The sequence below is a fragment of the Trachurus japonicus genome, chromosome 14 (assembly GCF_045865225.1).
Source record: "Trachurus japonicus isolate A0001 chromosome 14, Traja_1.0".
NCBI lineage: Eukaryota > Metazoa > Chordata > Actinopteri > Carangiformes > Carangidae > Trachurus > Trachurus japonicus.
Window position 1 is genome coordinate 4,629,331 of NC_140920.1, and position 26,716 is coordinate 4,656,046.

At 40.8% G+C, this 26,716-nt stretch overlaps 1 protein-coding gene across 4 annotated transcripts; it reads right to left on the bottom strand.

Annotated features, from left to right (window-relative positions):
• Positions 1–1,369: 1,369 nt before the first annotated feature.
• On the bottom strand, positions 1,370–25,842 carry sec24a (SEC24 homolog A, COPII coat complex component). 4 transcript variants are annotated; one of them, XM_085797156.1, is made up of 24 exons: positions 25,460–25,842; positions 22,130–22,759; positions 18,109–18,288; positions 16,947–17,024; positions 15,501–15,563; positions 14,915–15,081; positions 13,935–14,122; positions 12,288–12,390; positions 10,818–10,941; positions 10,123–10,232; positions 9,896–10,008; positions 9,557–9,675; positions 9,179–9,234; positions 8,842–9,048; positions 8,310–8,433; positions 8,014–8,172; positions 7,011–7,184; positions 6,783–6,893; positions 5,842–6,017; positions 4,880–5,017; positions 4,008–4,112; positions 3,592–3,684; positions 3,389–3,492; positions 1,370–2,783 (listed from the first exon to the last, which is right to left on the bottom strand). In XM_085797156.1, the coding sequence occupies exons 1-24, from the start codon at positions 25,518–25,520 to the stop codon at positions 2,669–2,671; spliced, it is 3,498 nt and encodes a 1,165-aa protein (XP_085653282.1). In that variant the 5' UTR covers positions 25,521–25,842; the 3' UTR covers positions 1,370–2,668. The 4 variants fall into 4 exon arrangements, with proteins under 4 accessions (XP_085653282.1, XP_085653281.1, XP_085653284.1 ...); XM_085797155.1 differs by having other exon boundaries at positions 10,818–10,944; XM_085797158.1 differs by lacking the exon at positions 16,947–17,024.
• Positions 25,843–26,716: the final 874 nt, after the last annotated feature.

Below are 26,716 nucleotides of genomic sequence, written 5' to 3' on the forward strand. Positions count from 1 at the left end.
ATATTGTCTTAAACTTTTTTCTTTTCTTTTTTCCCTCCTCTTTAATTGATGTTGTTTTATGTTGTTTTACTGTTGTAACTTCTCATGTTATATAAATATCAATAGGCTAACACTGAATATGTTTTAAATATGACAAAATAATTTGTCAAACACATTGTTTTGTTTTGGTTGTTAATAACATGATGTGAATTCACACACTACATGTTCAGACATGAGCAAAACATGCCATTTAGCCTGATCTATGAAAATAAGAAGCAGATAACACAGAGCAGTATGTTGCTTCATTTCTCTGCCTGCATGTATTAACACATGTATATAGAGAAGAATTACCATGAATACTATAAATAAAATAACAGCAAGCTTAGATAACTTGTTTTTTTTAATTATAAGCTCAGTCAGATGTTTAATTGGTTCACATAACAACTTAGATTGAACATGTCCATGCTGATCAATCAGCCACAGGCCTTTTCCTGCTCCAAACTATTGTTTGCTGCTATTTGCTTGCCCTTAAAAAAAATACATGTATTGTTTTTAGGTTTTCTGCGATCAATCCTATTGACCCTGTGGATCCAAGAGCATGCATCATATGAAGTATTGATACTTCATATGGGAAATGATTTACCCACCTCTATTCTTGCAATAAGAGTTGGAATCAATGCAAAACCAAAATTAAATCTGTGTGTTTTTGTCTTGAATGTATATCTGCAGATCCTTGATGAGGATCCTAGAGTTGGTCAACGATCAGACTGTAGCCTACTGTCCCTATTTACAGTTTAAAGGGCCTTGACAGGTGGCCCAGACATTTATAGCCCTGCTGGTTATAGTGTCAAAGCACTATAGCGACAAAGTAAACCTCCACCAGGATGCGTCTGTGCCCTGAAAGGAGATCTAGTCCTTCTGTCACTCCCTTCAGTGGCCGCGCCGTTATGACATGAGGAAAAAAAATAATTCTGATGCTAAACTACCTACAAACCCAGTTGTTCCAGAGGTGCGATGAAGCCTTTGTCTTTTAAGTCTTGATTAGTCCTCAGAGGAGGGATATTACAATTCACAAGTCATTGCCGTCCAGGATAAATTGTTTTATTTTTTTATTGCAAGTCATGACGTGACTTCAGTCCACTCCTCTGGAATTTACTCTGTACAAACACAGACTATTTCTTTTATTTTCTTCAGTTGTTTTTTATGAAAAGACAAAACATTAGTTTGCTCCTAAATACATCTTCTTCTTATATAATACATAGATTACAAACGGTATGAAATCAGACCAAATCAAAAAACCCTCAGTTCAAGAGAAATGTTGCCTATACTGGTCCATATCCTGCTCCGTAGTTTTCATTAACATAGTTCACCCACCAAAACACAAACTACATTTAAAAAGTCTCAAACATTTTATTTTCTTAGCGTCATTTCACCTTAATGTTTATACTAAAATCATCAGCATTTCTTTAACCTTTATATAATGCAGTCTTTTCAATATACAAGTATCAATAAGCATGATTAAAAGATCACAATGGCTTTGTTATGTCTGTGTTAAAGAATTTCCCATATCCTATTATATTAAAATATTCCATATATAGAGTCTGTATTTAACCAGAGGTTTAATAATAAAAAGTGAGTTCCCATACAAGGCAATTATAGAATTTAATCAGATTGGGAGTCTCATAAATTAAACAATCAGAAAAAAAAAAAAAAAAAAAAAAATTAACAAACAGAACAGCGATGTCATCAGAGGTGTTCTGAATGTCCAGAGAGAAAAGATGACAGGAGTTTCTGAAGCACAAGGTCAGACAAATGAAAAATAACTTTCCACTGTCCACACACATTCAAGGCAGCGATGACAGCGAGCTCGATCCGCCTCAAAACATCTGGAACACTTCTGCCTTTTTAACAACAGAGTCTACGGATTTGTTCGACACACAGTTATAATGAGTGAGAAAATAAAAAGCACATGTTCTGTCCTTCGGGTATGATGTTAGAGTGTTTGTTAGAGCTCAGGTGTTCTGTATACAAATACTCCAGGTGACACCCAATAACAGTCTTTAAGCGCAGACATACGAACCTTCCTTATAAACCTAATCTTAAACATACATACATACGTACATACTTACAGACAGACAGACAGACAGACATTTGATTTGTTTTAGTAAAGACGACTGTGCTTTTGGAACAAAAACACTTCACACATCTGTTTGCTGCCTCTATCTGAGCGATACCTCAGTTAGACAGCATTGTTCTATGAGAATAAACACTGATCCGTACGATCATCGACAGATGTAATCATCACCGTCGTCGGGGATTTCTTGATTTTTTTTTCTCGTTCGTTTCCTTCCTTTGCATCAGCTGGGTAAAAAAGTGCCAGATACACATCCATTCTCGTCTCGTCTCTCCGTCCGTCCTCGTACTGTCCCGTCACGTAGTTTGATTTGAGTGACACTTCGCATCAGTTCAGCTCAGAATGGTTTCCTCGGAGATATGGTGGACCACAGCTGGAAAATGAAGCAAGAGGCATCCTCGTGTCTGCCTTCCATTGCTTTCAAACACACACCACACACACATGCGCTCACACTCACTCACACATACACTCCATATACATATATACGCACACACATACACTGATGCGCGTCCTTGCTTCAGTGTTCGCTCGTCTCCCAACTGTCCCAACTGAGGATTATTTGGAGATTTGCTGTTGGAGGTGGAGCAGGAACTCATAGTACGACAAAGCCGACTCCGTCCGGTCCTCGATCATGTTCTGCATAAAGCTGGATTTTAGCTGGCTCTCGTCCCTGAGAACAACAAAATGATGGAAGTTGCTCAGAAATCTTTTCAGAAGTGATGACAAAGGTAAAATGCAGTAGGCTACTTCAATCAAGAGTTGCACTGTTTACTTCTGAAGAGGGGCCTGTAAAATAAATGTGCATTAATGTCTCTGCTTTTGGGTCAGTTTTCTTTACCTAAACACTACTACTTTTTAAATAGGTATAAGGTTCGAAAGTTTCCATCTTTGTACAATTTGTAGCATCAGTTCTGTGAAAATTTCTTTCATAACTAACCAAGAAAAATTGGTATCAACACTGAAATTTCTCTAAATGGATCAATATTGAATTGAATTGAAGGATAATTGGAAATCAAGTCGATTCGAGACCTTAAGAATCTACACATGGAAACATGGTCTATGATAAATAACGTTATCCACTGCTCTATGAAATGATTTCTCACTGGCTTCGTTGAAAAGAAATGCACATGGAGGACAGGAGGGTTAGAGACACAGAACAGGAGAGACCAGACCTAGAGAGTTCATCTTTACCATGACAGTAGATGACCTGATTGAGAAGCCGGAGGGGAAAAACTAGCTACACAACCAAAATGAAATAAAAATAAATACACCCACCTGATGACATGCAGAGAGGGGTAGAATGGCCTCTGATCCCTCAGCCAGCCAACGAAAGCTCTGGTTCTCTGTGACTCGGCTGTGTCCAGCTCCGGCAGCATGTACTACGAGAGAAGAGCATCGTCATGTTGAAGAATGACCACGCCGGGTGGAAACTGATTTGTTTTAAGTGTGTGTGTGTGGTGCAATATGAGGTTTCCTACCAGGTTCTCAGGCACGGCAGCGTAACTGGGAACTCCCAGGACTTGTGAGAGGAAATTGGGGTGGCAGTTGCGTCCGATCCACAGATACATCACCTGTTGGGTTAGAAGAAGGAATAAATCAGATACATTCACACATTCACAAATTCACAAATCAAATAACAGATATTTTGAAAACTCAGCCTGTGCTCATGTTTGGTTTCAAAGCCACAGTGGATAACAGTGTGGCTACTCCACAGGGTTAAATGTTTAAATATTGATAAATGTGTCATAAAAGAAAGTCTATCTGAAATGATTCTACGCTTCTTGTTCTTACCCAGGATTTCATCATAATCCATCCTGGGTTAAAACACCAGACTGTTTTTTTTATTTTTTATTTCTGTTAGCTCGCCACAAGTGAAAGTTATATCACAACATACTAATCCACAGTCCATGAGGAAAGCTCCCTCCCTGCTGAGCTTCTCCACAGACAGCTGCTGCACTCTGGGCTGAGGTATGGTCCGCTCGCTGATGTTCAACGCTCCCTGAGGAAGGAAGGAGAAGAGGAAAAGATAGATAGTTAAAAAATAACAGCAGAAGTGATCAGAGTTACTGTGAAAAATAATTTTTAAAAAAAAGAAAAAGAATCATAAAATCTATATCAGTGTTTCTCAACCAGGGGTACTCGGGCCCCTAGTGGTACAAGTAAATATCATTTTACTGAGTGACCTTTACAGACATTTATCATTTTACTAAAATAGTGACTGGAACCATTATTTTTCCCTAAGCAAATTGGCATTTTTCGAAATCCCATGTTTTAATGGGAAACTGGTCATATGATGGTTTTGATTCACTCTGGTTTGTCCTTTTAAATTTACTGCATTACACCGTTACTACAAACTCAACACTTCCTGTTTTCTTTTTCTAATCATGAGCCCCTCCCCACCCGTAGCGTTTCAGTGGATAGTCTCCATTACGTTTTTTTATTTGGGCTTATATTGTGAAATATCACACAGGAAGATGGTGTAGAGCATTGGAATAACATATTTGCCTTCAGAACTGTAAATAAATATGCAATTGAGGAATAAAAAAAGGTTATTTCTATTTCTGTCAAATTGGTTTGGGAGTTTTTTTTACCCAGCACCCTCACACCTAGGGTTGAGAACCACTGATCACCGTATATAATAAACAAAACAAAAAAAGGTAGAAAAAAAAAAAAATGAACAGATAGGGAAAAAAAGAAACAAAAAACACGATCTCTCTTCAGCCTCATCACTACATTAGCTAAGATTCCTCCTCCTTATCGTCTCACCTCATCGGTCAGGTCGTCCATGCGGTACAGAGCAGGGTGGATCATCAGCATGGCGTAGATCAGCGGCTGGTACTTCAGCTGGCACATGGCAAACACCCGGTCATCCAGCCTGGTGCTGGTGCCTGTCCTGAAGGCTTTCTATAGGACGCAAACAAACACACACATCTGGATCAGTTAACCCTTCAGAATCCAAGGCATTTTCTTCTGTATTTCTCTCGCCTCGTCTCCTTGTGTATAACTGCTTGTAAAACCTCGGCCCTGTGATGCACAATCAAGTAACTGACGTCCTTTTTTCAGGACAACCTGGGCTTTCAGAAAATTCATTGTGTAGTGGTGTCATATGAATGTAGAAGAAGCTATATGATCAGAAAAAGAAAGTAAAATAAAAAAAAAAAAAACAGAAAATACATTTCTGTATATTTGTTGGAAACACAGAAATTTATTATAAACATATTTTTAGACACTACATAACTGGTCTTTGAGGTCTTGGGGATCAGGGGAAAAAGAACAAGTGCTCCACCTATGATACAAAATATACTATTTACATTATTTACAAAAATGCCCAACTGGCCTGCATGAAAACAGTTTCTGTCTGCAATGAGGCAGAGAACCACATCACACATCTGAAATTTCCACTGGGGTGTACATGCTTTTTTGTCTCGTTTCCTTCAGTGAACAAACGTCCTCCTTCCATATATGATCCCATGTCTTGGTCTTAGCTTGCGTAAAATGTGTAAATGGTAATCTATGAATTATTTATTGTATTAACGGCTGATTTTTTGACAAATGCGATCATTCAAAGCAACAGAGCAACCGAAAGAGTAAAAAAAAAAAAAAAAAAAAAAATCAGAATTCTTTTGTAAATTCCCTCAGGAGGCAAAGAAAATACAGAATATTGAGCTAAACTATTCAAGAAGAGTAGGATTAAGTGTGTCATTGTGGATGGTGTGAGAAAAGCCGACCTGTTTGAGCAGGGCGAGGACGAAGAGGGGGAAGAGTCTGAGGCAGGCGGGGGCCAGCAGGCCGGGCTGCTGGATGGTCAGCACAGACTGCCGGTACGACGACAGCGAGTCGATGGCAGCGTTGGTCATGGCGTCTCTGGCGTCGCTCAGACTGGCCGTCACTGAGCGGTCCACCGCTGGAGACAGAGGACACAAAGGTGACGCACGGTTGTCAAAAAAGTTTTCTGAGATTTTTAGCGTCTCCTGGTGGCAGGAAACCAAACTGACAGAGATAAACATCAGGGATTTGTCTCACTACTCTAGAATAAGCTCTAACCAGGTTGTGTTTTTTATCAATGAGCATTAAAGTTAAATCTGTGGCCTGTCAGGTCAAAGAACAACACAAATCTTTTCATTAATACATTATATGACTTAGTCTTCAATGGAGCTGAAGTTCCACGTTCAAGCTAAATGTCAAACGAAGCATCATGTGAGATGAACCCGGACAGATCAGACTGCTCAGTGTGTGTGATGGCTGCTAGGCAACCGCAGCTGTCGCCACTCATGTCCATCTGTCACTGCTAATAAACAGTGAAGTGGATGAAAACCCTCCAAGACGATTTACCAAGAATCATCTTCAGAGTGACTTTTCACATAAATTCAAAAACAATTCAATAATTGATCAATTAAAGTATGAATTGTGATACATGGGCTGTGATTTAACCCTGACCGCATTTTATCAGCTCAACTGAAATGACAAAATTAGGTTACCGTAATAACATCATCAGGCTATGACAGTCAATCTGAATGAAAAATCTCTGTTGCATTAGTTTCCACAGAACCAGAGTGTGCAGTTTGAGTTTTCTTCATAGGACAAACTTAAATTATTATAATATATGTAATTTGCTGTCAGATTGTCCTTGCATCGTCTCATCTGAAGTGTTACGTAACGTGCTACATACCCATGCAAGCGAGCAGCCCAGAAATGGCTTGAACATCGGCCCCAGCAAAGATATCTGACAGAGAGTTGACCACAGGGAGACACAGAGTGTGGACACGGATCCTCCTCTCTCCTGCAAGAAACAGAAAAATTGCTTATTGAAACAGATGAGACACTTTAATCATTTCTTATATTCACAATGGACTTAAAAAATAAAACTCATTATGGCTGTGTGTGTGTGTGTGTGTACCTTTGCTGGAGGTGTAAAGCAGGGCAGCCTGGAAAGAGACGACCTGCATGTCGTCCAGGTTTTCCTCGATGGACATCTGAACTGCGAAGCCGGCGTCTGGGTTGACGTTGGGGAGGGACAACAGGTCTGTGGACCGCACAAAGAAGTTTCCATGGAACGTGTGGATGGATAAACCTGCAGAGAGACACAGAGACAAAAATAAAACAATCAAACTGGAAACTATAGCACCAAACTGAATGACAACAAACAAAAAATAAAACATATTTGCCTCGACTCTAGAAACTACACATTTCTTTTACGGTGTTGTGAAAAAGTATTTGCCCCCGTCTTGATTTCTCAGTTTTTTGCATATTTGTCACACTTACATGTTTACGATCATCAAACAAATTTAGATATTAGACAAAGATAACCCAAGGAAATCTAAAACGCAGTTTTTAAATGATGATTTAAAAGCTACCCACTGGAGTCCCAACACTTTAGAAATGTCTCTGTAACACTTTCCAGACTGATAATTGCCAATTTTTTTTTTTTTTTTAATCTTTTCTTGAATTTCTTTAGATTGTGGCATGATATGTTGGTTTTTGAGACATTTTAGCATCCGTCAGTTCATGCAAACAGCTTCTATTGAAGTAATTTCTTGATTCAACAGTTCTGGCAGTGATCAGACCTTGGTGTGGACAGTGAAATTGAACTCGGCTTTCCAAAAAAATTGGTTTATCACAATTAGTTCATGATTTAACAAGGGGGGTAATAACTTTTTCACATAGGGCCATGTAGGTTACTTGGGTTGTCTTTGTCTAATATCCAAATTTGTTTGATGATCGTTATACATTTAAGTGTGACAAATATGCAAAAAACTAAGAAATCAGGAAGGAGGCAAATACTTTGTAACTGTAAAATGAATGAAAGTTCAAACTGTAAAGTCTAATATCCATCAGGGACGTTTTAATGTGCTGTATTTAGGTCAGGGCTCAAGCAAACTACCGCTCTTGCAACAACTGACCTTTGGTGCAGCGTATCCTCATGACAGCCTCGAAGCCAATCTTCCTGGTTAAGTATCTCTTCAGATCCTTCTGGAAGCGCTCCACCTGAGCGGGGTTATGCTGGTGGTGGTATGAAGGGTAGTAGTAAACGCTCCCTGCTGAGTATCTGGATATGCAGCCTGGGGAGGGGGAGAGAGAAGACACAGAGGAAGAGAGGTGAGAGCCAAGTCCAAATGTACTGTATTGAGTAATAAACATGGAAACAAGCATCAATAGTCCACTACAGCATCTCCTCCTTCGTTCAGTGCAGACTCACCAAGCGATGCCAGGTCGCAGTACTGGGAACTGAGCAAGAACAGGTCGACAGCCACCTGCTGGCCGGAGCAGTCCAGAGCCAGCTTCTTGTAGAAGTCTGTCGCTGGGGATAAGTGCTGGATGTCCTGAAAGGAAACACACCGATCAATTATTAATGATTTCCATGACAGCGTTGGACATTTTCATGCCATTAGTTTTATTCTTCCTTGTTCTTCTGTGCAGCATCTGACTTAAATTTCCATGGAAGTGCAAAACAAGCAGAGAAAAACGGGTCTCTGAAGTGAATGAAGTCTCTCTTCTCTAGTCTGTGTGACCAGATGCAATGCAACATCATTACCTAAGGCTTTGTCTAAATAAATAAAACTGGTATCATAGCTCTACGATGAGCATCAACACGTGTAGTTTTATTTCATGAAAATATCTGATATGACACTTGGAGTTTCACAGTAACATAGAGCTGTTGCACAGCCCCTTTACTCCTATTGAGTGTTTTCCTACGCAGGTTTCCCCGACGCCCTCATCAGAGCTCTCACCTTGGCGGACGCCCTCTGGTTGGGGTCCTCTCTGGACTGGAGCGCCCCCACGCCGAGGTTGGGCAGTTGCGTCTGAAAGACAGACATGCGGCCTCCGGTGGGCGACAGCAGCTTGAAGGCTGCTTGCAGAGCTGATCCCAGAGCAGACTGGGTCTCCATGGTCTTTTCAAATAAATTTGGCAGACTCTTCAGCAGATCCTGCACAAGCTATGAAAACAAACACAGGGTGAGTCTTTTTGGAATTTTTTTTTATGCAACTCCTTATTGAAACTTAAGTGAGAAATGTTTGAAATATACAAGTTCACAACACAGATTTAATCAAATTAAAACAACTTACTTCTTTGCATTCGTTGAGGTTTACTAGAAGGCTGTCTGGTGTTGGTAAAAAGATATCTGTGAAGCACAAACACAACACAGCTTAAACACACACACGTTTTTAAACATGCATTTACTACATATCGATCTGTTCAAAAACACTACAACAAAGCAGCTTGATGACTTTTATCTTTTGGATTGTAACACTTTGAGGCAACAGTTCCCATCAACTGTACACTTCATTTTCCCATTTACTGACCCAGACACTCTGTGGTCTCTTGGTACTTAATTCATAGATGATTTCATTAAAACAGTAGTAAATTTCTGCAGTACATTTGCAGACAGCCGTTGTAAAGTTGCTGTAATATCAATATCGATCATGTGGCCTTCGCTGTCTCACCCTCGATGTCTGACACGATGAGCATCTGAGGCTGGGAGAGTCCCTCCTGCAGGTTGTAGAAGTGGATGGTGCTGTCAAAGGTGATGAAGCCCACCTTTGTCCGAGAGTCACCAGGAAGCCTAGGACACACACACACACACACATCTTCATTTACAAAGATTCATATTAACCTGGGAGTGAGAAGTGCTGAATTACACCACTTCACTTAGCAGTAATAATTAAATCAGCATTTGCTCACATTTATATCTATAGAGTGCGTTTTGTATGATTAGATTTACACTCTCTAGGAGAAATTACATCACCATCTGTATCGACATAGAAACTAAACGTTGTACTTACGCATTGATGTTGTCCAGCAGTGACTGACAGAACACATTCAGGTAACCCGTCTCCACTGCATTGTGGGATACGTCCAGTACGAAGAGGTAAACGGCAGGCTGTGGTGGCCTCAGCTGGAGGAAACACACACACAAATGATTCACTCGCTCAGATTACGACACAATTTGTGCCCAAAACTGAAACCGAGCATGCTGGGAACTATTGAGATCACGAAGAACAAAACTCACCATGTATTCTGAAGGAGCGATGAACTCAATAGTAGCGTTCTGGACCTCAGGTCTTTTGTGTGGTTCTCCATATGATCTGCTGACTGGGTTGTACATAAATTCCTCTGGGACTAAACACAGACAGACAGACAAACAAACGAGATCCATCAAGAGTCAAGTAATGAACAGTCTACTGTGTAAAAACAAACAAAACAGACAACTTCTTTTTTCCTTAATCTAACTATGTAAAAGTCCAAAATCAGATCAGATCTCATGTGAGAAATGTCTGACCAAGAGGGCAGGAGAAGAAAACAGTTGCAGAAAACAACAATAAACAGGATAGGACAATCTCCATGTGCAATAAAGGAGAATAAATAAGGCCCCAGGTTGTATACTCGATGCATAAATGTGTCCAGTACACAGTAAAATAATGAATTAGGAGCAAAAGCATTTAATAAAACATCTTGGTCTGAGGCTTCAAGTGCTCCTGGAATAATTCAGACGTGAGTTTTTTTCTTTCACACCAGGGCACAGTCACAATATCTTTATCTTTCATGTAGTTTTCTGTTCGCATCATCACAACCAGCTCTTTGTCATTTTCTTAATTTGTTACTTAACAGAAAGTTTTGCCTGCAGCCTTCTCACTCACAGCGGCTCTTTCAGATCATCATCATCATCATCATCATCTCTTTCATCACACCTCTGCGCTCTCTTACCATCATTAACCCGGTAGCACAGGTTGCACTTCCACCTCCTCTGGTCCAGGAAGGAGACGAAGGGGTTGATGTAGGTTCTGCAAGACCGACACCTGACGATGGTGCTGGATGTCACCACGGGAAGCTGCTGCAAGAACGGAAACACAAAACAAAACCCACCCTTGTGTGAGAAGTGCCTCCGGGCTCCAGACTCGTTTTCTCAGTTTTGACTCATTGTAATTTGCATTCCAGTTTCTTGTTGCTGCCAAACATTGTGCAGCGCCTCCACTGACTGTCCTCAGTTAACACAGGAACACACACAAATTGTCTGCGACAGTTTTTGCCCAGAGGTGTATTTAGTCAGATCTTATTCCGGGGATTAAGAAAATTCTCTGTGTTTAATCAGGGAGAGTTGGATTGAAGTCAGTCACATCATTAAGGATGAGACTGTAGATCATTTTTATGTTCAGCAAAGAGTTTTGTTACTTAATAATATTTCTCAGAGCACGCTCTTCTTCATATTAACCTTATAACCCAAATACAGATTCAGATTGTTTCAATAGAGAAGCAGCAGTGGCCACCGGTCCACTGAAGAGGTGAACTTTTATATACTATAAACTTCTTGTGTCACAAAACATCTTCACAGTTAGGACCCAGTGATTCATCACTAAGTTAAAATGTTTTTTGGTTGTTGTTTTATGACAAAGTCAACTTAAATTGCATAACTCAGGAAGTGCTTGCTGCATTTTGCCTTGTGCCTTGCCTTTTTGATATATGAACTGTATATGAAAAAGATGATTCGTATAAGTACGTTGTTATGTATAACTCTGAAATTGAGAGGTTTGTTTGGTCCTGTATTAGAAATGGCTTATTGAGCACTTCATTTTTTAAACTTGTGTAATGAACAGTTTAAAGCTCATACGCATTAATATTTTGTTGGTACCTGAAGTACTTTTAGTGCAGTGTTTTGTTGCATCATGCAGTATTTATTCTCAAGTGTGAAAAGTGCTTGTTTGTTACTGCAATAAATTTAAGGTACGTTCTATTTAATTTGGGTACATGTTAGTCGTTAACATTAAAAACACACTCTTTCTGGTAGTAAAATAAGAGTAAAAGGTAAGAAAAAAAAAAAAGGGAATTTCCAAAAATCAAAACAGAAAAAACTGAATTTGGATTTTATAGGGCCCTACACATTTTCCCTGCAAGTAAACAAGAAATCGAGTTGATTGACTTTATACTTGATGAAATTGAATATGAGGAACAGCGGGGCGCTGCTGCCACAAAGAGACGTCTCTCTCATTCACAGGCTACAAGCACTAATGACTTGGTTAAGCCAATGCACTGCCAGGAAAATGTGGATATCCACCGTGTATCCTTTTAATACTTTAAAAACTTTGTGAATCAGGTTTCACATTTACATGAGATCTAAGAAGCTGTCGTACATGCTCCGGCTGATGAGCACGCGCATTAAATATTGAACTAAGGTGTTACCGAGAGGTCTTTGAAGGGGTGGAGCAGCAGGCCCAGCGGCATCTTGGCTTTGTTGAGCAGAGACTGGGTTTGAGGGATGCTCGTCAGCGTTGAACGGAAAACCCTGGAGGCAGAAACAAACACAGACGGTCATTGTGCTTGAACGGCACAAAGGAGGATCATGTTGTCTCTGGTATTTCAGCGTTACCAGCACTGTGTTGATGGATAAACATGTAAATGATCATCTGGTCACCATGCTTTGAATTTGTCCATACTCAGTTAATTTGTCATGAATTAAAGTTAATGCTTTATAACATGTGGAAAATACATCACACGTTCTCTTGGAAAAATCTGATACACATTTTTTTGAAATGTGATAATATAACACAATTTTGGAAAATGTTATACGACGCATTGTTGAAAATACTTGGTTATAAGATCCCTATGTCTTGTGCAGTACTGTTTTTGTGTAACTTTACATATGTGAAGAAAATATACAAGCGAAGGACAGATACCTGGTAAAAACATTACTGACATACATAATAGCATAAAATGATGCACCGCCTAACTAAGACTACAGGAAGCTCAGTTTGAAGAGAAATGGATAAGACGGACAATATTAAAGACTGAACAGTGACAAAACACAAGACTTGATTGAGTAGAAGAAAATGGGAATATGGACAGATTGCAAGACAATAACTCCCATGTGTTCATATTTGTTTTTGTATTGTATAAACTTTGGTTTTACATCTGTATAAGAAAAATTCTCAATAAAAATTAAAGTGACAAAAAATGTAACGTGCTAAATTCTCATGTTACGTGCTTTTAATAACTTTAAAGGGATAGTTCAACATTTTGGCAAATTGGCCCATTGCCATAATCGCTATAGTCATAGCAGTAGGTTCATTACCTTTAATTGTAGGTGTAAGCTATTTTCAGTACGGCGGAGCGCAGCAGCTGGCTGCTCAGAGCTACGCTATGGAGGCTAAGGGAATTTCTTGGTTTCCCTCATTAAACTCATCAAATTCAACATCCCAAAACTCCACAGCGCTTTTGTAGACAAGTTGTGAGCTGCACAACCACCACGCTATGAGATAATGACGGAACGATACGAAACGGAGCCGTTTTCGAGGTAAATACAGGGTAAATACGGAGACTGCTTGCTGAAAAACTGTCCCTGAACGCAACGCGCATCAGCGGTTTTGTATGAATTTACCTCGAAAACAGCTCCGTTTCGTATCGTTCCGTCATTATCTCATAGCGTGGTGGTTGTGCAGCTCACAACTTGTCTACAAAAGCGCTGTGGAGTTTTGGGATTTTGTATTTGATGAGTTTAATGAGGGAAACCAAGAAATTCCCTTAGCCTCCATAGCGTAGCTCTGAGCAGCCTGCTGCTGCGCTCCGCCGTACTGAAAATAGCTTACACCTACAATTAAAGGTAACGAACCTACTGCTATGACTATAGCAATTATGGCAATGGGCCAATTTGCCAAAATGTTGAACTATCCCTTTAAAGAGTTAATACTTAACAACAGAATAATACCAGTTTCAAAGCCTGACCAATGAATCAGATGAAAGAGAATGAATAAATAAATAAATAAATAAATAAATAAATAAATAAATAAATAAATACTGTTGGTATGAGACCACCACGGCTTCACGGCTTACTCTGGGTTGCAGTTGACCTTCTGCAGGTCCTGGGGCAGGCAGGGTATTGGGGCAGGGATCGCACTCGGCGGCAGCAGGTTCCTCTCCTGCAGCAGGTTGACCACTCGCAGGGCCTCTGGGGTGTTGGACTGGAGGCTCATGGCCGCCAAGGACGGGCTCAGCTGGGCCGGTCCCGGGCCACCAGGTGGCTGGGAGAAGATAAAACAACAAACAAGCTGTTGAATTTCTTTGTTCACCCAAAAATATCTGACATGGATCAGTGCAGATTCCTCAACTGCCTCAAGATCTCACCACATTATAGTCAAAGGAGTAATCGAGTAATCGATTAATCGAGTATTTAAACATAAATTTTTGTCATAACGTAGTCAAAATAAAATGATATATATATGTAATAAAAAAAAAGCAACAGCAATCAGTTGGTTATTTCTCCAAGCCAGAATAGTAAACTTGTAACAAAATCTATTTGCATGCATGTGTATTATAGGGCTACTGTAAAACTGGCTAAAGTTTTGTCAGCTTCAAATGCTGTTATATCAGAGTACAATCAGCTACAAACATGAAAAACGTCATTTAAAGGGGAACTATACAGGTCTGGTCTCTCCTCCTCTGTGTTGCTAACCCTCCTCCCCTCCATGTGCATTTGTTTATGACTAAGCCGATGAGAAATCAATCAAAAGAGTGGTGGATAACGTTATTTATCATCTACCATGTTACCATGTGTATATTTGTGTAGTCTTATCTGTCATAAACAATAGATTACGGGTTACGGGGTCGGAGGCTCTGATCTTACAAGGTTGGTTTTCATCCAAGAGACGCTAGGTCATTTATGTAATTTATCAAACATCACAATTACTTCAAACGCTGCTTAATTAAGGTAAAAACATTGCATATTTGAGCTAAAAATCCTGCAGAGTTCCTCTTTAAAATAAAAAGACGACAAAAGTATATGCAAAACGCTGTGACAGAGTCTCCCCTCTCACCTGCTGGTACGGCTGAGGTGCTTGAGTGTAAGGCTGCGTGGCAGCTTGCATCGCAGGGTGCATTGGGGGGGTGGCGTTGTGGGGGGCCGCTGAGGTCTGGTACCCTGGGGGGAGGGAGGGGTAGTGGCCCAAATGCCGACCAGGTGGTCCGGGCTGAGGCGGGCCAGCTGTGGAACAAAATGACACAGAAATAAGATAATAAATGACTTATTAATTTAGTGTCACATACATCTATCTAAACAAGTGCCAAGCAAATAGTGAACATGAAGTTTGATGTTGTAGCTTTAGTTTTATGGTCACGACTGATCATGTCACTAAGCGCCATGACTTGACTCGCTGATGTGTTTTTAACAGTTGATGGAGAAGTGAACGCAACAGGTCATAATGTCTAAAAGCTTCGACTGTAATGAGGAGGGCGTTAACCAGTTAAAACTGTCAAAATGAAGTGTGGAAACGCACGGCCTCTCACAGACACTGCCATGAAAGCCATTCACCCGTCAACGACTGCATATGAAACCCCACTCAGTGAACCCAGAAACGTCATTAGAGTAACGAGAATCCAATAAGTGGCAGAAAATGGCCTTACCCATTTTGTTGTCAACGTGATTATAGCTGTTTGGTGCTTGAGGGCCGTTGCCTGCCATAGTTCCTGTTTCAGAGCAAACACACACACACACACAGATGTGATAGAAATGGTTTTTAGTGACACTTTACTCTCTTTCGGTTCCGGTGCGCTGGTTGTGGAACATAATGAACTACGGTGCGGGACACGTATCCAACAGAGGAACTAAGAAACAAAGTTATCAACGACACTGAGGATGATGCAGATGACGAACACCGACGTATGATGTGTAAAGGAAACATCTCTATGTTGGTGCTTGAACGAAGTTTATTCAGAGGGTCATGTAGGAGAAATAGTGAGACTGAATGATAACAGGTATTTGTAACCAGGGATGCACTGACAACTCAGGAGACACTGTTGTTTACATAGAAAATGCACCACACTGTGCACTTTAGATTAAAATAGAGCCTGTTTAAGTTTTAAAAGATCACACAGCTCAAATTATTACCGGGTATATTATTTTCTGAATTGTTCTATGAAAGTAACAGACTAGAGTAGGGATGTCATTCTTATAGATTTTCTTGGTATGATTATTGTCAGAGAAATAATCACAGTATTGCGATTATTATGCATTAATACATTTTACTACAAGATGAATGTGTAAAATCAATTACATTACAAGTATCTATTAATATAGGACCAATTATCAACCCTCCAGGGGAAATGTTTGAAATATTCAAGTCATTAACTGTCATCTACACCAGAAGTTAATCGTTTTTTTTATTTATTACAAATGACAGGCTAACATTTACATTCCTACAAATTCAAAGTTACGTTAGGTAATTTGATATTAACATAATTTAATCCAATTACTGTGCATTTGCCTTTACTTTTGCATACAAACCCGGGTGTGTATCCTGGCTGCAGGTGGAGATAGACATTAGACATATTTCCTCCTTTATCTGCTACTTTTTTGCAGCATGTTTTACAGGCTGTCAAGCCGTCGTCGACTTCATATGATGTTTTGGAGGGAATAAGTTTTCCTCTGCCAAACTTTACCACTCGGGAACGTCTCTGTTCTGCATCTCGCATGGAATGAAAACAAAGTTACACACACGTGGTTGTTGTATAACTTTGTTTTCGTTCCATGTGTGTTGCGTTGATCTGCCTATATGGTTCTGACACAATCTTTTTTGGAGAGTGACGGTATTTGGGAATCTTTACGATTAATTAATTGTGGTGTTAAATACCGTGATTGATTGTGAAAATGAGTAATCGTGACATCCCTAGACTGGAGATCAGTGTCAACTGATTCTGTAGCTTCTGTATCAATTTAAGTGGTTTAACAAAACAAAAACAAAAAAATTGTGCATCCCTGGATACAATGGACAACAGCACAGACGGGACAAGACGAGCACCACGGCACTGACACAGCATCTATCTAACAGCTACTGACAGATTTGGCCACACCTGGACATTCAATATCTCCCTCCTGGCAGTCGGGCTCAGTGGGGGACAGGGTGCTGTTAACAGCCGCCCCACACTGAGCTGGCATGTTGAAGAAGGAGGGGAAGGAGGGAGGAAGGGAAGAAGGGAAACAACGGAAGGTGATCAGGAAAAAAAAAAAGGCTGGTTTGTAAAAATGATACAGTTCCTGGTCCAAATCATCTCATTTTACAATCAGTAAAATACCTTCAAATATCTCATTATTGATTTATACAACAATATCAACACTGACAGCCACATATAGATTTCCTTTTTTTCTGTTCCCACTACTTCCAGTGGTTAAAATGCTCTTCCTTCCTGCAGAGCTGTGCAGCACTGCCTCCCTGATCTGCCCCAGGGCAGAGGGGGTTGTCCGTTTGGCACAACTTGAAGTAGTTGAGCTGAATTCATTTGACTTCATTTACCTATTTGTCAAAAAGTACTTGGCAATGAAAATATTTGCATTGGAGCACCTTAATACTACATTAAAAGCCGCTGCCACCTTCACAGCCACAGTCATAGAATGTAAATTTATACAAGTGATTCAACACATTAACTCTTTTCAAGTCTTGACACATTTGATTATGGGATAGTTCAACATTTTGGCAAATTGGCCCATTGCCATAATCCCTATAGTCTTAGCAGTAGGTTCATTACCTTTAATTATCGGTGCAAGCTATTTTTAGAACTGTGGAGCAGAGCCATGAGCTGCTCAGAGCTACGCTACGGAGGCCAATGGGATTTCTTGGTTTCCCTCATCAAACCCGTCAAATTCACAATCCAACAACTCCAAAACGCTCTTGTGGACACATTCGCCACACTATGAGATAATAACAGAACGTTATGAGACAGAGTTGTTTTGATTGTTTTCTGTGTTAAATTTATGCAAAACTGCAGTTTTTCAGCAAGCAGTCTCTGCATTTACCTCTAAAACAACTCTGTCTCATAACGTTCCATTATTATCTGCTCCGCCGTTCTAAAAATAGCTTGCACCGACAATTAAAGGTAACAAACCTACTCCTAAAACTTTAGGCATTATGGCAATGGGCCAATTTTCCAAAATGTTGAACTATCCCTTTAACTTGCCTTTTCGTTAATTATGATTACCACACAAACCAAAAAAAAAAGAAAAGAAAAAAAATCTTACCATCAGCTTTGGGGGGTGGAGGTGTGGCATTGGCCATTGGGGGTCCAGTGGGAGGTGGTGCAGGTTTCATGGCCGGTGGGGGGCCTGTAGGTGGGGGGCCTGTGGCTGGGAGCCCGTAGGGAGGTCTGCTTGGCTGGTATGTTTGGGAAGCCATGGGATTCATTGGTGGAGGTGCAGCTCCTGATGATAAAAGACATCATTAGGGCCAAGTCATTATTATTTTCTTTCTTTCTAGATTCATAGACCTGTACAGGAGACAAGATAAGCTCAGGAAGGCTTCTTCCATTTTGCAGTGTGTAGATCAGCCCCTTCAGTCTGAATTTGTACTGTCCCTCAAAGGCGCCTGCTCATCGGACTGAGAGATTTTAGGTTTGTCCCCTTTCAGTTGCTGAATAGCAGATTAATTTACGATGGTTTATAATTGCCTGGTGCTCATATGTTTATTTGCACAGATTGTTCAGGTAGTTGAAATCTACACATGCTTGGGAATTTTGCATCTGCACATACTTTTTTATTTATATATTATATTTTTTAATTGTACTTTATCGCTACTATAAGGTTATTTTAATCTGCCCACTATGACATGTTATCTGTTGTTGTCCATCTGATCTGTGTGTTGTGCAGTGTGTTTGAACGGCTCCGTGTGTGCATCTTCTCGGCTGCAAATCCATTTTCCTTTGACATATGTATTTGTTATGAGTCGCACAATTGACCGCCTGCTGATTTAATTAAAAACATGTGATCAATAGATTGGCATTAATGCTTCTAGTCACCTCAAAACTGATCACCCATGGTGTAATATTCTGGTGCCTGTGGCTGTAGGTAAGTGTGCGAGACCAATATAATTACGCCATCTGCAGTGCACGTCAAAAAATATTATAGAACATGCATCAAATAAAATTGGGCTGCTGTTAGTGATGTACTTTGGGCGTTAGAGTTATGACCTCTAAAATTGTGGTACTGTGTTGTGTGAAACAGGAGCACTGAGTCGGTGTTGTCACATATCACGTCGTAGGAGGAGACAGATATGAAGCATCACAGAGGTGCTGTAACATTATCGGACCGGACTAGAGGCGACAACAGCTGGTGGCACCGCTGACCCAGAGCGAGCTAATGTGAGCCACATCCATCTCCACTGACAAACCAGCAGCCGCTTGGAGCGAAATGAACTTATGAGAAACCTATGGATGGATAAAGGCTGCACACAGATTAACTTTTGTATAACAGCAACGGACACTGCCAACTGCGAATAACCAAATAATTATCCATTTATAGGAAAACATGTATAATTCTGGGGACACAAGTAAAGAATTCATTAGACCAGAAGATGACATGATAATGACTAAATTTCATTTATTCTCAAATATGTTACTGATTAAATACTAAAGTAGTGACCAATTAGTGAACAATTATTCGATTAATCTCGCAATTATCAATTATTATATCAACTATTTTAATAATTGAATAATCGGTTTGAGTAGTTTCCAAATTCTCTGATTTCAGCTTCTTAAAAGTGAATATTTCTGGTTCCTTTGTTCCTTTATGACAATAAACTGGGTCTCTCTTTGACATCGAGAGACATTGAAAGACATTTGAGGACATCATCTTGTGGTTTGGGAAACACTGATTGACATTTTTTTTTTTTTACATTTTTTAAAATTTTGTATATCATATTGTCCAAACAACTAATCGATTAATCATTTAAATAATCCACAGATTAATCGATAATGAAAATAATCGTTAGTTGCAGCCCTAAAATTAAACCACCTAGATCTTCATTTCACAGTGAAGAAAGCAGTGACAAAGACCTGATCAGTTCCTCTCCTGTTAACCACCATTTTTACTGTCGCCATTGTACTGGGTAAAGTTCCTGATGGTGCTGCTGGGGGAAAGGTCATTAAACTCAGGCAGACTCTTATTTGTTGGGGGTGTGAATGTGAATTTTCAAGCCAATCTAATCATGAGATTTAGAGATATGCTGGTAACAGACGGACAAACTGAGGCGATCATGTGTCCTCCTCCGATTCAATGCAAAAGTAACGCACTAAAGACGGCTTTCAAAGAAAAATCAAGGTTAGTTTACAAAATGATATGACAAATCATTTAGACACTGTTACACATTTTACACAACCAACTTCTGTCTACTCATATCGCTGAGCAAAAACCACTTCCTTCAGAGAAACGCTCATGACGAGGAAGCCTACACAGTTCCTGAGATTCTCTATAATTGATCTTCTGTCTTAGACTCTATGGGCCGATGACAACCTCTAAACTCCCACAGCAAGAAACTACTACTACCTGCATCCATCAAATTATTTATATTTAATAGGTAGAGAACAATCATGTTAAAAACAACAAAACAAAACAAAAAAAAAGCACCAGAAACTAAAACTGAAATTTGGATTTGTCGTAAAACGCCATGTCATACTGCCACATACTAATACAAGGGTGGAAACAATAAAATTCTTTTTTGAACTTTGTACAAATTAAGAGTGAATGAGTGTGTGTGCCTGGGAGGGAGCCAGAGGCAGCAGCTCGCCAACATGTTCAGTGTAAGAGCAGAGGGCAACGTCCAGCTCCAACATATCAGCAGTGTAGATATGAATATCTGCAGCACATGTCACTGAAAGAAGACAATGATGGCAAACAGACACAAGACACAATGGTCATCATGCTATAGCTGAGTTATTAGAAGGGGACGGTGGTGCGTGTTTTAAAAAATCTAGACCGTGTGTTGTTCATGTTAAATAAATTTAAGTGATTAAGTAATGGAGCCACCACCCGAGATCAACTGGTCAAAGTCCGCTGGGCTGATTTCATTGAAACTTCATGATCCTTCCTTTCATTGATTTGGCCCTGAGAAGTTCCTCCATCATTACACCACCACACCTGGGAACTGTGGCCTTATTAAAATCAGATTATCTTATCCTTCAATTGAAAATATAATTGTATTGCGCACCAATTGTTAGATGCGTGGCTTTCAGCGTACACTGTGTAGCCACGATTACGTCCGATTATAATCATTGTGATCGAATATTCCAACTTCACTGTTTGCATGGATGCAAAATAAATTGATCCGATTAAAACATGCGTGTACCTGCATTAAGCAATCAATCAGAATAAATTCACTGTGACATGTGCAGTGAAGTTTTGCCGGTCAAGATTTTCTTCTGTAAACAAACACTGTCAAATAGCTCCTTCGCTCTCCCCTCCTCTGATCAGATCCACACGATACGATCTAATGGACCTATATCGTGTGCTGCAAATGTTACTTTTGTTTCTGGTTTTCTCTTTAATAAAGCTGCAAGTACAGCCGTTTATACTTCTCCTGCGATCTATGCAAGGGCAGGGGAGCGGGGGCTGCAGCAGGATCCTCACTTTAAAAAAAAAAAGTATTTAGCACAAACATATCATTTAAAATAGTATGAACAATTATTATGATTGGGATGTGCGAAGGGGAGGTATGAAACCGGAAAGGAACACACGGTGCCTCTGCTTCTAACCGTTTCTGCCACCACGACTCCCTTGCTCCTTGCACTTTGTTTTAACTTATATTTAATTGTGGCCCTATTTGTTGTAATGTATTTGTATTTTATGGATGTTTGCTGACAACGTGTGCTGCTGCCTTCCTGGCCAGGTCGCCCTTGAAAATGAGATCACGATCTAAACGGGTTTTACCAAATTTGTTACAAATAAAGACAAGAAAATAAGAAACTAAGTAGAAAAAAAGTAACAATCAACTGAGTGATTATACAGTGAATATAAAAAATGATATTAAAAAAAGGGAGACAGTGGATGAAAGTCAGACAGATCAGATTAACTGTGTACATGGATCATGATCCGAACATCAACTGGTGTGAACCATCCATCTTGATCGGAAAGAAATTTCTTTCCAAATGAGCCTGTTCGGTTAAAATTTTCCAATTGGCGCGTTTACATGATGCAGTTTTACTTGGACAAGCATTTATTCCTATTTCATTCTGATTATTTGTGTTCATGTAAACATGGCTAGTGCTCCTACCTGGCTGGATGTATCCATGCAGAGAGGTGGGGGGCATCCTGGGGCCGGGGGGCTGGGTGGCACTGTGGGACAAGTGGGCTGGTGGTGCAGAGCTGTACGCTGCCGACGACGGTGGAAGTGGCGGCTGCATTGCGGAGCTGGATGCTGCGTTCACATGGTTGGCCACGGGGCCGCGGGGGGGCGTGCTCATGGAACTGGGCGGCGGCGCCCCCATCGGCGGCGGGGGGGCTGCGTTGTACTGCCATGTCGGAGCCACGTGCTGCGGCTGCTGTGGGTTTGGGTAGTATCCTCCAGAGGACACGGCGGGATGTGGGGGGGGCGTGGCCTGTGCAGGGGGCATCCTGGGTCCAGGGCTGGGGCTGGCAGACTGGGGGGGGGTATGAGACGCAGGACCGCCCATTAGAGGTCTGGTCAACAGCGGCTGGCCTGGCGGCGCTGGGTAGGAGGCGAGCGGTGCGCCGGGCTGGTAGGAGCTGACTGGGGGGACGGGCTGGTACGGCCCAGAGGGGTAGAGTCCGGGGCCGGGGGGCATGGGGGCTTTGGCCTGCATTGGATTGTAAGCTGGTTGGTGGGCCATGCCATAGTTGACCCCTGGCAGCTGCTGTAGAGAAACTGGATTCTGTGATGGACCTGGAGACGAGAGAAAGAGAATAAAGGTTCAAAACAGGTAGACGTACATTCATTTGTCCAGCAGTTGGGGCTTTTTAGACACACACACAATCTGTAAAATGCTCTGGAAACAGTATGTCAACTTTAAGTTTAAAGAGGAACTAAGCAAGATTTTTACCTCAACTTGATACATTTGTACCTTAATTAACCAGCTTCAGATTCCTAGTGCTGGTTAAATAAATGACTAACTTGTTCCAGGGAGAACGGAGGCTCTCTGCCTTCCACCTAGCGTCTCTTGGCTGAAAACCAACCATGTAAGAGCAGAGCCTCCGACCCGGTGTCCCAGCTCTCGTCTCTGCGGCACCGCCACACAAACACGCCCCGTAACCCGTAATCTCTTGTTTATAACAGATAAGACTACACAAATATACACATGGTAACATGGTATAAGATACATAATGTAATGTACCGCTCCATGGATTGATTTCTTGCTGGCTTCATTGTGAACAAATGCACATGGCCGAGAGGAGGGTTAGCAACAAGCGACCAGACTTGCACAGTTCCTCTTTAAACTGTTCATCTGCAGCGCTGCCACCAGATTGAGAATACACCAGGCTGCTGGACTGCCTCTGCCAAAATGTGCACAGGCGTTGCAGCTCTCTAGGTTACGGTGTTCTCACGCTTGAGCAGTGCCATTAGGGAGCGTTTCTGTAAGGTAGCCTTATGTTTGAAAGCTTAAAAGCTGAACCATTGGCTTCCCCCGGGCAGCAGTGTTACAGATCTCATGTCTGTAAAGGTTCTCGTTTGTGTGATCCAAGGAGGTTTTAATTAAAGCAAATCCGTGCCTTTAAATCTGTTCAAAAAGATCCATGAAAAACAGATGGCACTGTAATGGTAGTGATAATGACACTGTGGGTGAAAAGCACTCACATCCACCAAATGACCAATGAACTGACAGGCCAGGGTCTAATCCCTTTACCTGGATTTAATTCAACTTCATCTGTCCTCACTGAGAGCGAGTGTGGGGCTCTGAGCCATGTCAGGCCTGGCTTAAATCAGTAGTAGTAGTAAAACACAACAGATAACTTGCACAGTTTCTTAGATACTGAATATAATCGACAACAAATGTGTCATATGCAGTAGATAATGCTAAATCTTGCCAATGGCAAAAACCCTGATAAGAAAGACTTGTCAAATATAGTCACTATGAAAGAGGAAAGAAAAGGGTCAGAGTGACAATTCACAACAATCAATAAAAACAAATGTGTTATCTAAATACTGCTGCTTGGGCCTGAATACATAATGCAAACAGATTTACTACGGTCCACTCCTGCATTACACGACTGGAAGCAAAGCTAAGTCAGCGGAGTGAGAAGGGATTAGAAAACAACTCCTCTCAATGAGCAAAGATAGATGAAGGCATATAATCCACCGCAAATCTTTGTTCCTCCTTAGAGCAGGGAAATTTTAAGAACTAAAGCTCCTAGTCTGTTTCAACTCCTATCCAATCAGAAAGAGTCTGATGTAGACTCAGACCTCTTAGCCAATCAGAAATCAACCCACTGAAAGGAAAAACAATTAAAGTTAGTTAGATTTTTGTTAAAAACTGTTTGAAATTGAGAATATCTAGTTAACTTTTAACTTGAACGCCAATCTTAAAACTCACAACTCTTGTTCAAATAGGATATCTTTCAACAGGCAGTTATCATGACAAATCTCTTTGATTTCACACATATACTGTCATTTTAGCTTTGATCATGTATAAAATGTACTAATGAGGGAATTTGAATCAGACAAGAGAGGAAACACTCATTTGAGTTTATGTTGAGCCTACAGTGGGAAGATGCAGGTACAGTTGCCCTCAGGTAATACACATGAAACCTGTCAGCTGTCACTGCCCTGAGACCTGTTCTCAACTTTTCACTGGAAATGTGTGCAATCGACTACAATGAATGAAGTAAGCAGTGGGGTTGAGCCTGAAGAAATCACTGCAGCAAGCAAGTTATCTGGATCATCCCCAATGTGCCACATGTACAGTATAACGCACAACGCAAACACACCGGGGCTGTTTAGTATGCTAGAAAGAAAAGAAAAGAAAAATCCGTATTGCACAACAGCACACGGGCCTTATAACCCACACAAAGGGGATTAACTCAGTGGCAATGAATGAAAAACACATGAAAAACTCCAAGGAGACACACACAAAAATGACAAATCGAAGCCCAATAAGTCTCTTAAAAGTGGTAGGCTAACAGGTTCAAGTGCTAGGCTACGGGTACTGCTTCCCCCCAGGCTTAGAAATGTTGTGATAGTTGTGTTCAGCCTTCAGTTTGTCAACCTGTTAGTTAGTTTGTTACCTCGCCAAAACAAAAAGTAACAAACATTGTGGCTCAACCTGACGAGCAGCAACAACATAGTAGTGGCTAAAAGCATTACCTTAGCGATAGCCAACTTGCTTTGGGATGATTGAAAGTCAATGAAGTAGTGACACAGCTCAAGACTAAGACAAAGCTATGAATAACTGTACCTGACAGCTCAGTCTTTGCTTGGCGACCTTACGTTACAACGTTACTGGGGCCAAATTAGCCTCAGAGACAGAGATCTAATATCTTACTGCTAGTGTTACGTTAGTTAGCTCGTTAGCCTGTCGTTATTAGCTTTGACGGCGCCTCCGCCTTGAACTTAATTTTGTTTTAACCGAAATTAAAAAAGGTTACTCACCATTCGCATATGTCTGTCCCGTTCCCGTCCCGTTTTGAGAGTTGAACCCCGCTGTTGACATCTTTGAAACAGACACCACCAGGATCTAATTTAGAGAGGTGCTTGGTCGGCGAATAGCTAGCTGCGTCTTTAGCTTCAGCGCGCTAACCCACTAGCTGGTGGCGGAGTAACGTTCAAACCTGTGGCGTTTAGTCAAATCCAAGGCGATGTCTTCTCGTTTCGTTTCCTTTCTTCTCTTTTTTCTTGTTGAAGTTACCGAGCTGACTTGCTTGCCGTGCGATCACAGGGCCATGGCTCTTACCGAAACTCCCGTTCAACTAGCTACGGGTGAGTAACGACAGGCCTTGTCACAGAGTAATCGTGTGAGACACTTCTCCTCTTTCACCGGAAGTTGGGATCACCCAGCAGCAGGATCATCGTAAAAAAAAAAAAAAAAAATCCTCGGGCATGCGCAGTGTGTACACGTGGCATTTCCTCTCGTGCTCTAGGCTTTCCAAACGTACCTGGAACAAGAGGAGAGAGAAAATGTATTTACCCATTTCAAATGGGACGTGATGGAATCCCTAGAATATAAAATACCAATATCCAACTAGAGTTCAAACAAGCACAAGGGTTTATGTATATATATTTGTGCTTTTTCTTTGATGAAATGTATTTTTAATGACTTTTAAAGGGAGAATGCAACGCAATAAGCTATGGGCAAGTGTTTTTTTCCTCTATAAACTAGTCAAATATGGTTTCATGAAATATTTCCACTCGTGCTCTAGGTTTTCCAAACATACCTGGAACAAGAGGAGAGAGAAAATGTATTTACCCATTTCTAATACACTGTTTTTTAAAGTATTTGCTCCCTCAGTTGGATGTGATGGGATCCCTAGAATATAAAATACCGATGTCCAACTAGAGTTCAAACAATCACAAGGGTAAGGGTCCCCTGTAAAATTATTTTGGGGGGTGTTTTTTTCCTCTATAAACTAGTCAAATATGGTTTCATGAAATATTACATGGGCAGACAAAAAAAAGGGTAAAAAACCTGTGAAATGATCAATTAAGACCCCTGACCCCTGGACCCTGGTCGGTAACCCACTTTTTAAACGGTGTATATCCATCCAGTGAATGACTGAGATTTGGTTTTGAAACTGTGTTTTTTGTGAGGATATTGAAACTTCTTACCTTGATATTTACTGATATTCATGACTGGATTCATACATCAATCCACCTGAATTTCTTCTCTCATGAAGATGCCATGGACTTGTC